General features: G+C 43.0%; 1 protein-coding gene across 1 annotated transcript in view; it reads right to left on the reverse strand.

The window, feature by feature from the left end:
• The window catches only part of LOC127486452 (UDP-glucuronosyltransferase 1A10-like), a 62309-nt gene that overhangs the window by 14067 nt on the left and 35480 nt on the right, over positions 1-12762 (reverse strand). The window contains exon 3 of the mRNA XM_070070034.1: positions 11043-12479. Coding sequence (XP_069926135.1) covers positions 11043-11897 — 855 coding nt within the window. The 5' untranslated portion in view covers positions 11898-12479. The remainder of the gene's footprint in view (positions 1-11042; positions 12480-12762) is intronic.

Below are 12762 nucleotides of genomic sequence, written 5' to 3' on the forward strand. Positions count from 1 at the left end.
CTCCCCCTTCTACCCCTCTATGTAACTCTGTCAAATAAATAAAACAAATATCATCTTTGGGCACGATGATATGAAACTAACAATCAAGAACAGAGGAATTTTGGAAAATTGTCAAAGTCATGAAAATGAAACAACATATTTTAAACAACAATTGATCAATAATGATATGGAAAGAAAAATTTTAGAACACCTTAAGATGAAAAAAAAAACAGAAACACAACATACCAAAATTTATGGGATACAAACATGGGAAGTGAGATACTCAGCAGACTCATAGAATGGCAGATGTCCTAAATAGCACTCTGGCCTCAGAATCAGCCCTAAAGGCATTCTGATCTGGCTGAAAAGCCCATGAGAGTATTTCAGGCATGGAAAGCCAAGACACTCTGGCAAAAGATCTCTGTGAGTGAGATCCCAGTGGAAAGAACAGGTCTTCAAAGAAGGAGGTACCTTTCTCTGAAGGGAGGAGAGAACCTCCACTTTGACTATGACCTTGTCTAAACAAGATAAGAATCGGAGAACTCAGAGGGCTTCCATAGCCTTGGAAACTCATGACTGGAGCATAGGGAGATTACTGATGCCATAGACAGGAGTGTCAATTGGTAAAGTCAACAACAGGAGTCACTGTGCACTTACTCCTCACGTAGGATCTCTGTCCTTAATGTGCTGTGCATTGAGATTTAATGCTATAACGAGTACTCAAACAATATATTTCACTTTGTGTTTCTATGGGGGTGCAAACTGTTGAAATCTTTACTTAATGCATACTAAACTGATCTTCTGTAAAAAAAAAAAAAAAAGAAAAAAAGAAATTATCAATTCCCAACTTGACTCTCACTGGGATTAAACATGACAATAGGTCTGATCTGATTTCATCATCATTTAAAAAAAATCATCTATTATTTTTCACTTTATGTTTCTGTGTGGGAGCAAACTGTTGAAATCCTTACTTAATGTATACTAAGCTGATCTTCTGTATATTAAGAGAATCGAAAATGAATCTTGATGTGAATGGAAGGGGAGAGGGAGTGGGAAAGGGGAGGGTTGTGGGTGGGAGGGACAGTATGGGGGGGGAAGCCATTGTAATCCATAAGTCGTACTTTGGAAATTTATATTCATTAAATAAAAGTTTAAAAAAAATTTATGGGATACAGCAAGGCAATTCTAAAACAAAAATTTATGGCCATAAAAATCTCTATTTAAGAGAGAAAGATCTCAGATTTAAAAAGTTGAACACTACATCTCAAAGAACAAGAAAAAAGACAAAACAAGTCCATAATTAGCAGAAGGAGAGAAATAATAAAGGTGAGGGCAGAAACAAAAGAAATAGGCAAAAGGAAAAACAATACAAACTATAAGCACATTTGGTTTTCTGAAAAAATACATAAAATTGAGAAAACCTCAGCTATGTTATCAAAGAAGACTTAATTAAATGAAATGAAAAAATTAGAGAACACATATTATTATGGATAGCAAAGAAATGTGAAGCACAATATAGACTATTCTGAATGATTACATGAAAAAAATTGGGTAATCTAGCAGAAATGGATAAACCCCCAGACACACAGCCTACCCAGACTGACTCATGAAGGAACACATGATCTCAACAGATCAATAATCAGCAAGCATCAGGCCAGTAATAAAGTCTCTCATTAAAGAAAGCTCCAGGAACTGATCTTTTCGTGGTTAAATTCATTTAAAGAACTAAAACCAATCTTTCCAGAAAAAAAATGGTGGAATACTTCCAAACTCTTTCTATGAGAATGACATTACTCTGATACAAAATTACACAAGGACATTAGAAGAGAAGATTTCATACCCATATCCTTGATCAACACTGATGCAAAAACCCTATCGAAAGAAGGCTATGGTAATAGGTGATGGCCCCACCCACTATAATGGGCTCTTGTGGTAGGAAAGACAGATTGAACTTAATTCCTACAGAATTTTTAAAAGAAAAGGACATGCTGTAGATTAGTATAATAGAGTGCTAGAAGAAATCATTCAGCATGACAAAATACATTTGTAGCCTTATTCAAACACATCATCTGCTCAATTGTTCTTTTATATATATATGTATAGTAAAGCACACACAACATAAAATTAACTATTTCATGGGCCAGCATTGTGGTGTAGCTGGTAAATCACCCCATACGAGTGCCAGTTCATGTCCCGATTACTCCACTTCCAATCCAGCTCCCTGCTAATGGCCCATGAAAAGCAACAGAAGATGCCGCAAGTGTTTGGGCCCCTGACACCCCACATCCTGACCACTGCAGCCATTTGAGGAGTGAACCAGCAAATAAAAGTTCTCTCTCTCTCTCTCTCTCTACTTCTGCCTCTCCTTCTGTTTAACTCTAACTTTCAAATAAATAAATATTTTAAAAAACCATAGTTATAAAGCAGATACATACATACACCAAAGTATTGAAAATTATTATAAACGAAAGATGGACATATGGGTGTTCCTGTTCCTGGCAGTATAGTCTCTCCTTTGTGTGTGTTTGAACAGTTTGGTAATAAAATCTTGAAAAAACAAATCTTGGTTGGGAGGACCCGATCTTATCCTTTAACAGCTAAATTTGAATTTTGGGTTTTGGAATGGAGCCAGAGTTTGTGGGCAGTGAGGCAGCAGGGCCTTTTCTGCCATGCACCTGCACCCACCCCAGGCTTCCCGAGAGAGAACAGCCCTCGCTGTGCAGACAGAACCTGAAGCCTTCCTGCTGGGCCCAGTCATCACCACCACCAGCGCGTGCCAGATAGGGAAAAAGACTGGGAGGGGTTGCTGCTTCTGCTTTCCCATTAACACAATGTCAGTGTTCTCCAGAATGGTGATCTCTCATCTTTTTGAAAGTATTCCATGACAGCCTTGGTTGTAATTCCCATACATAGACTCAAAGATATTTTCTTACAGATCTCGAAAAACCCTGGGCTGGGCTTGAAACACCAGACATAACACATGCCCCCCCCCCACCCACACACACACAGTTGAGTAGACACTCAGCAGCACCTGCTGCTCACCAGAGAGATGCCACTCAGGCTGCAAGCTGTGGTCTCTAGCAAGGCACAGCCACGCACGGTTTCCAAGAATTAGCTGCCAGGTCTGACCAGCGATGGAGAAACACACACTGTCCACAGGTCTCTCAGGAAAATTTATTTTTGTAGGAATACTGTACCTTAGGCTTCTCTTCAAAGGCCCTTCTTTGAGATCTGAATTCCTCTTTGAGAATTTTGCTTGCTTTTTACTTGTATTAGTAAACATATAAATACAATCCTCATAAATCTCTATCACTTACTAGATATATAACACCTTTCTCGTGTTTTCAAAATATATACAAGAGGTCTTCAAACATTCCTGGAAAAGGCACATTATATTTTATTTCCAGATTTGCACAAACATGGTGAAGTACCCTCATATATAACTAACATTTATTAGAACTGTATGGTTCAGTGTCTCATATTTTATACATATCATTATGGGAGCTGTGATATAAAAGCAGGCCTATCTTTCCATACTTCTAACATCTCAGGTGACCCAGTGAGCCACTCTGAACTCTGCTGGCTCAGGAAGTTGCAGGCCCCACCCTTGGGTAGAGGGCAGTGGTGCACGCAACAACTGGGTGGTGCCTGGTGCTGCTCTGATGGAGGGGAAAGGGGAAAGAAGCCCTTCGAACAGGCTCAGCCTCTCGGAGTCCTACAACCTGCACTCCATGGCTGGTCCTGCCAAGAGCAGAAAGTCACGCCTCACTTTGACAGGCCTCAAAGGGCAATCTCACTGCACGTTAGAGCAAACAACACTTCACATTCCCATTAGTTGGCTGAAAAGACACTCTGGCCAAGCATCTGCCCATATCTGAGAGAATATGACTGTTCCAGGGTCTACTGAACTGTGTAAGAAGTCAGAACAACTGATAAAAAGGAACACTCCTTTCTTAATAAAATAATATGTTGAGATAAGACATCAGATTAGCTTGAATGTGATAGCCCTACTGTGGCCACGGATCCTACCCTTGTATTTGTCAAGACTTCTTCAGTTGCAAGTGGCTGAATCCCAACTGAGACTCTACAGACCAACGATACTACTCTACGCTGTTAAGAGATACATGCTCAATCAACCAGCCATTAATCCTACGTCAAAGCTGCTAACGGCGTGGCAGCATGAACATGTGAGTCAGTCAGTGGGACAAAACTGAAGAGTTCAGAAGCAGATGCAAGCACTCAGAAAAGTGTAAAATACAATGAAGCTGCAGTTCAGCTGCATGGATGAAGAGCAGCGTTCTTGTTCAATGGTGCGGGACAATGCGACATCTATCAAGAAAACCGTAAAGACAGACCGTACACCACAGACACTGGAGTCCTCTCTGTGAACAGTACATAATGCTATCACCATCAGGGAATACGGAATTTTATAACGTGGAAGAAAGACTTAGCTCAGGCTGGGAAAGCCCTCAGCAAGTTGAAATCCAGCCACTAAGGGAAAAGTTAACCAATCCGACTAACCCAGAAAAGAAAACCCTGTTGGGCGCAGGAGAAAGAACCTTTGTAGCACATGTGATGGAGAGCAGACAGGAATTCCTGTTTCTACATAAAACCACCAGGCTGGCCTGGTCAGCAAGGCCTGCTCCTGGCTTCAGTCCTGTGGGGAGCAACTGGGAGCAACTCGGACTAGTCTAAGTTACTGGAATTAAGACTTATTCTATGCATCTGCTCTCCCACAATATGGCGCTGGGAGAAGAGGAAACCGCTTCTACACAGCTGCCTCCAGTTCAGCCAATAAACTGTAGGACCTGCTCCTGATTGGAGGAGAGCAGCGTACTCGGCATGTGGGTAGCAGAGTTGGGATTGGTGGAAGAGGACTATAAAGGAGGAGAGAGACAACATGCACCAGGAACATCTATCTGAATAACACCTGTGCAGCCCCCTAGAGAGCCGGCCGGCCGGCGGTGTGCCACTCCCTCACGGAAGTGGGGAAAGTGGCAGGGGGAACCGCCCTTCCACGGAGGTGGAAGGGACGGTAGCCAACCCGGGAAGAACCAGCAGCAAACCCGGGGAGGGACGAGCAGACAAAAGAACAGTGCAGAGTCCTGTGTCGTTCCTCCACGAAGACGGGGAGCGACAAGTCCAAGCACACTTTCCTCGAGCTTTCTCCTCCCTGATGCGGGATTTGATGCTATGGCTCAATGTTTGAGAGGGTGTGATCAGGGCCGGCACTGTGGTGTAGCAGGTAAAGCCGCCACCTGCAGTGCTGGCATCCCATACGGGCGCCAGTTCGAGTCCCAGCTGCTCCACTTCTGATCCAGCTCTCTGCTATGGCCTGGGAAAGCAGTAGAAGATGGCCCAAGCCTGTGGGCCCCTGCACCCACATGGGAAGACCTGGAGGAAGCTCATGGCTCCTGACTTTGGATTGGCGCAGATCCAGCTGTTGTGGCCATTTGGGGCGTGAACCAGCGGATGGAAGACACACCCCCCCCCCCCCCGCCTCTCCTTCTCTGTGTAACTCTGACTTCCAAATAAATAAATAAATATTTTTTAAAAAAGAGGACATGATCATGGATGTTGAGTTCCAGCTGACACAGAGAAACATCATGGATGAGGACTACCAGGAGTTTAAAGACACTGAAGTGAACAAGTATTCTTCCACACCTAGCTTTATTTTTAAGATATATTTATTTATTTGAAGGGCAGAATTACTGAGAGAGAGAGAGAGAGAGAGATCTTCCATTTGCTGGTTTACTCTCCCAGATGGCCACAACAGCCAGGGTTCAGCTAGGCCAAAGCCAGGAACTTCTTCCAGGTCTCCACATGGGTGCAAGGACCCAAGCACTTGAGCCATCCTCCATTGCTTTCCCAGGTGCATTAGCAGGGAGCTGGATTGGCAATGGAGCAGTCAGGACTCAAACCTGCTCCCATATGGGAAGCCAGCGCTGCAGGCTGTGGCTTACCTCCCTGAGCCACAGCACCAGCCCCACAAACCTGGTTTTTAATGACTAGGTTTCTTTGGTAGAAAAGAAGCTGAAAGGGCAGCTGCTGGAGTGGATTCCTGGTGTTTTTTTTTTAATATTTATTTATTTTACTTGAAAGTCAGAGTTACACAGAGAGAGAGAGGGAGAGGCGGGGGGGGGGTGGTCTTCCATCCGCTGGTTCACCGCCCCAAATGGCCACAACAGCTGGAGCTGTGCCAATGCAAAGCCAGCAGCCCAGAGCCAGGAGCTTCCTCCAGGGCTCCCACCCTGGTGCAGCAGCCCAAGGGCTTGGGCCATTTTCTACTGCTTTCCCAGGTCACAGCAAAGAGCTGGATAGAAAGTGGAGCAGCTGGGACTCGAACTGGCACCCATATGGGATGCCAGCAATGTAGGCAGCAGCTTTACCTGCTACACCACAGTGCCAGCCCAATTCCTGGGTTTTACATGGGCCCTTTCACATTACATCATCATGAACAGGAAGTGGCTGGTGACACATTCACCAAGACACTCCTGTTGATGGATTTTCTGGCTTTTAAAGAAACGTTTCCAGACTACAGCACAGATAAAGAAGGCTGAGGTTTAGACCTGAACCATGGTTTAGTGGTGCCACCCTTGTCACCCATGCCAGCTTCTCAGAAGAATGTATGGTTTTAGGTCCCACCTCCATGCAATGAATGGGGTCTTTTCTTAATGTCATCTGCTCCCACAGGCTCAGAGAGGCTTCAGGTCATGAGTGCATCTTGGAAAGACTGACTCTGTTCATGTCAAGGGCTTATGGGTCCACAACAGGCCCTGGCCCTCTCAGATCTGTCTCTCTTGAAACAGCACCTGTACTCAGTAACCATAGGCACCCTCCCCTCCCCAAGCGGACACCTCCTTCAGGAGTTTTTGTGAGTCAGACCACTCCAGAGTGGTCTGGGACAGCTCTACCCAATACACATGCTGCTATCAGCAGTGTGGAGTAGCCCCCACCATCACAAACCCTCTGTGTCCCAACAGGCTCTGTGGGAATCTTTCTCCTACACTCACAGCTCTTTTTCACATGGGTCAGAGGTTCAACCCTACAGCTTCTGGGGTACTTCATCTAGCAAAGGTGGGATCTTTGTTCTACCAAGGGTCATTTAGATATTTATAACATCATTTTGCGGGCCACACAAAATTCTCAGCTTAAAAATGAGCCTGCTACAGATTCATTGAATTTTGATTCCTGCCTGCAGTTGCCTTGGCAAGGCCAACTCAAATGATTTCATGGGTGTCATACAGCCCACGGGTAGGATGTTCCCTACCCGTGGATTAGGATGTTACTCAAGCCAGCTGCCTGTCTGAAGATTCCTGAATTTTCTATGATCACAGCTTGTCCGGGCTGTGAGATCAACTGAGAGACACCTTTAACCTAAGTTGCATGTGGATATCAACTTATTGTCTTGCATCTGTAGTCCTCATTACCACTTTGTCTTCTCCTGGTCCTGATGTAGTCTCACCACTTCTCAAAGTCTCTTCTAAGCATTATTAAAAAAAAAATTATATAGAGGAACACTCAGGTTCATTTGGTGGAGACAATATTGGAATTTCCATGATTACCCACTTAAAGACCAAACTGTCATATGCCGTGTGCTTGTCAGTTGTCACTGCCATGACAGATATGACTGGGCAGCAGTGAATGTGTGCTGGAAGTGGACTGAATGCTCTCCTATTCCTACGGCGTGCTCAGTGTGTTTGTGCATAGATGCTCACAGTCCTTTCTGTGTAGATCAGTTTGTTGGGTTTTCTGTTGGGGTAGGTAGAGACTAATTTCTTCTTGTCAATCTCTCCTGCCAACATGGTGTCCCAGTTAAGCTCAACATGAGCAGGGATAGGAAGAAAGCGTTACTTGTAATCCGTCTGTTGGGTTTAGTACAATGGTTGGTAGAAGAGTACTAACTAGAAAACATGTGTCATACCTCTGGAAAAAGAAAACAATACAGAAGTTCAATTTCTAGCGTGTACTTTTTTTGAGTAAAAATAAGAACCTGGAATGACTTTAATGTAGCCCATTAAAGGATGTGCTACACAATTCCAGATCTAAATCTAAGACCTGATACCATCAAATTAATAGGGGATAACATTGGGGAATCTCTGCAAGACATTGGCATAGCAAAGAGTCCTTGGAAAAGACTCTAGAAGCACAGGCAATAGAAGACAAATGGGATTACATCAAGCTAAGAAGCTTCTGCACTGCGAAGGAAACCCTCACAAAGTGAAGAGGCAACTGACAGAATGGGAGAAAAGATCTGCAAACTATGCAACTGATAAAGGATTAATACCTAGAATCTATGAGTTCAGTAAACTCAACAACAACAAAATAAACAATGCAGTTAAGAAATGGGCAAAGGACTTGAACAGGTATTTTTCAAAAGATGAAACTCAAATGGCCATCAGACACATAAAAAAAATGCTCAGGATCACTAGCCATCAGGGAAATGCAAATCAAAACTACAGTGAGGTTTTACCTCACCCCAATTAGAATGGCTCTCATACGGAAATAAAAAAAAAAAACAAAACAATAAATGCTGGTGAAGATGTAGGGGGAAAGGTACTCTAATTCACTGTTGGTTAGAATGTAAACTAGTACAGCCATTGTGAAAGACAATAAAAATGATTACTCAGAGATCTGAAATAGATCTACCATATGACCCAGTCATCCCACTCCTGGGAATTTACCCAAAGGAAATGAAATCAGCATATGAAAGAGTTATTTGTACCCCATGTTTGCTGCAGCTCAATTCACAATAACTAAGGTATGGAATCAACCTGGATGTCCATTAATCGATGACTGGATAAAGAAAATGTGGTACATATACATTATGGAATACTGCCCAGCTGTAAAAAAGAATGAAATCATGGCTTTTGCAACAAAATGAATGCAACTGGAAATCATTATACTTAGTGAAATAAGCCAGTCCTAAAAAGACAAATATATGTTTTCCCTGATCTGTGACAACTAAGAGTAAAGAAAATGTAATGTACAGGAGCGAATTGTCATTTTGAGATTTGATTAGTGCTTACAGCCCTTGTCTCTACTGTTGAGGAACAGTGTTTTTTTCTTCTTATGGTTTGTTAAACTTTTTACTTAGAGGAAGGTTAAGCTTATGATTATTAAATAAGCGGAAAGTATGTCATTGTAAAAATTAAAAGAAAGAATAAGAAAAAAACAAGGACGGAGTATGGGTGGGACCATGGTCAGGAGGGAGGGCAGGGTGGGAAGTATCACTATGCTCCTAAGTCTGTATATATGAAATACATGTGGGGGCCGGCGCTGTGATGCAGCGAGTTAAAGCCTTGGCCTGAAGCACCAGCATCCCATATGGAAGCCAGTTCTAGTCCCAGCTGCTCCACTTCTGATCCAGCTCTCTGCTGCTGTGGCCTGGGAAAGCAGTAGAAGATGGTCCAGGCCAGCACCATGGCTCACTAGGCTAATCCTCCGGCTGGCGGCACCGACACACCAGGTTCTAGTCCCGGTCGGGGCGCCGGATTCCGTCCCGGTTGCCCCTCTTCCAGGCCAGCTCTCTGCTGTGGCCAGGGAGTGCAGTGGAGGATGGCCCAAGTGCTTGGGCCCTGCACCCCATAGGAGACCAGGAGAAGTACCTGGCTCCTGCCATCAGATCAGCGCGGTGTGCCGGCCGCAGCGCGCCGGCCGCGGCAGCCATTGGAGGGTGAACCAACAGCAAAAGGAAGACCTTTCTCTCTGTCTCTCTCTCTCTCACTGTCCACTCTGCCTGTAAAAAAAAAAAAAAAAAAAAAAAAAAAGATGGTCCAAGTCCTTGGGCCCCTGCACCCATGTGGGAGACCTGGAAGAAGCTCTCGGCTCATGGCTTTGGATCGGCACAGCTCCAGCCATTGCGGCCATCTGGGGAGTGAACCAGCAGATGGAAGACCTCTCTCTCTATCTCTACCTCTCTCTGTAACTCTTTTAAATAAATAAAATAAATCTTAAAAAAAGAAATACATGAAATTTGTTCACATTACACCAATTTTAAAATTGGAAAAAAAGATTTGCTACAGGCTATGTGTATTTCTATATTATTGTGACACTTATTAAATATTTTGTATTTATACATGAATAAATAACAAGTGTAAATAAATGTAAAGTGCATAAATAAAATGTATAATTTTTAACAACTATTGAACAATATGCCTATGTCATTCTCAAAACAGGAAATATAAGTAACCGATACCTATGAAAATAGGAAGTAAAAACTGAAGCAGCTACACACAATCTTTTTGCCCAGAAATCTAAGGGTACCAAAAGCTACAGTCCTTATAGATGAAAGGTGAGGCTTTTCAACATCAGGAAAGCACACTCTCAAATTCATTACAATGTGATATGTGCATAGACCCTGTGACCCTACTGCTCAGGCTAATGTCTACTGATTAAAAAGCAAGAACACTGAAATTTCTCAGCACAAGGAAGTACTTTAGAATGTTTAGTGCAGTTTTGCACATAACAGCAGAAAGGAGAAAAGCTTAAAAATGTATTACTATTGACTGCTTGAAAAAACTAAAGTTCATCTAAAGACTTTCTTGCAGTCTTACAAAACCATACAAAATTTTATGCTTTGACCTATGAAGATGGCTACGATTGATTGGCAAGTGAAAATTGCATGATACAGTCCAGTATGTCCATCCTGATATCAGATTTTATTTTAATTAAACAAGTATAAAAATGTACATTACAGATACACATATATACTGTAAACAGATGCATACAAAACTACTAATAGAATTTTCTAAGATATGTCTTAGGATAAGCAAAAAAGGACACTGGGTTTCACACTATGTTTTTCACTATTTTTCCAAAAGCAGTATTTAAAAAATGCAGCTTGCAAAGAACATACAGTGAGGTCAAGTGCATACATGTACATCTCAATGAGGAAAGCCTTGCAACCTTTGCTAATGCCCCAAAACAAGGAGCTGGCACAAGATCATTTGTTAAACTAGAAACAATGACAGTTAATCACAAATCACAGTTGAACAGGAGTCTTTTTAAAAATATTTCCAAAAACATATTATTCTTTGCATGCTAAAGGAGAAAGAACCTACCTTCAACAAAGGTTTCCCCTGCTGGCAGTTGATGCCACCAATGTAGACCATGTTGGGCATCAGAGGTTTGGGATGTTCCAAAACAAAGTCAGTCCGTAACAACCAAATCGATGTGTGGCTGAAGAGATCATATAGCGTGACAGGCTTTGGGAGAACTTCAGAAGCAATTTCTAAGACACTTTTGAAAAAATAGGAGCAAAGTAAACGTTCCTGAAAGTAACTGAGATGGTTCCAAATTCTTTCCTTGAAGGTCATTGTATCTGAGAAGCTTAAGAAATTTCTGGGAACATATGAAGGAGGATAGGAGCACTGTGTAGCCTCCTCCAGATAATGGCAAAATACTCCCCTGGTGAACACCACGGAAGGGAGTGAAAAATATTTGGCAACAATTAAGCCACACATATCAAAGGGATCTAGAAACACTGCATCAAAAGAATTTTCTTTTAAGTATTCCACTAATTTCTTGTCATTAAACAAACTCCTACAATGTGAAAAAAATATTTCAAAAAGATTGTAGGCTGAACCCTTGCTAAGGGAAAGTATGCTGTCTTCCCGAATTTTCCACTGAGTTTTGGCAAAAGCCATGAACTCACGATCCATATCTTCCAGAGTGTAAGACGTCGCGTAGGTCTTCACTGTACAATTCAGCGACTGTGCCAGTTGCCAACTCACCTCTGGCATGACTACGACCACCTCGTGCCCTCTCTGGATGAGTTTCTCCACGACCAAGCGCATGGTAAACCAGTGGCTCCCATCCATGGGAACCACCAGCAGCTTGCCTGCCTCGCCAACGCCAGACATCAGTAGCAGGCTCGCACAGAGAGGAAGGAGGCCGGTCATAATTGCAGGAGACATTGGGTAACTGCAGCCCTGAGCAACCCAGCTGCTTGGAGTCAAAGCCCAGTACTACAGCAGGCGGAAGAAACACGGGCACAGAACCTGCGCCAGGAAAGGGCGTGTTTTCACATTGTCAAAAAAAAAAAAAAATACATTCACTGCCAATGATTTACTCACAATAACTAAGATAAGAGTAGCATTACTGAGATTATATACTTGGATGCTTTCCAACGAAGATTAGCTTATGATCACTGCCTTGGGGAGAAATCATGACCTATATTGAAACATTAGTTCAGAAAGAGATATTAAGCAACGCTTTTACACTTTAAAGACTGAAGAAATATAGGAAACCTGAATACAATTGTATATGTGGAATTTGTCCAAACAGAAAATTTTTATTTTGTGTTCCCATTACCAGAGGTTCTTTGCTCAAGGAGGCAATCGGCATCCCAGGTTCCAAGGACAGCCGGGAAGGCCCACTTCAATAGCCGTGGAGTTTATTCACCAGCATCTTAGCCTGCACAGACACTGCTACTTTCCTTCTTCCACTTCCAGAAGAGTTTTTCTTTCATTAACAAACTCTCTGAGTTCTCTAAAATGCTGAAAAAAACACTGAAAACCCTTGCTCCATGGACCAACCCAGGGGTTTGGTGACTATCATCTGTTTTAAATTGTTTTCCCCAGATGCGTGACAGGCTGTGGGTGTGACTGGCCCAATGCATGCCACAGCAGTCCACTAAATACTTCTGCCTTTCCTCTTGGCTTCCACATTTTTTTTTGACAGGCAGAGTTAGATAGTGTGTGTGAGAGAGAGAGAGAGAGAGAGAGAGGTCTTCCTTCTGTTGGTTCACCCCCCAAATCGCAGCTACAGCAGGAGCCAGGT

Source organism: Oryctolagus cuniculus, chromosome 3 (genome assembly GCF_964237555.1).
Source record: "Oryctolagus cuniculus chromosome 3, mOryCun1.1, whole genome shotgun sequence".
Lineage (NCBI taxonomy): Eukaryota > Metazoa > Chordata > Mammalia > Lagomorpha > Leporidae > Oryctolagus > Oryctolagus cuniculus.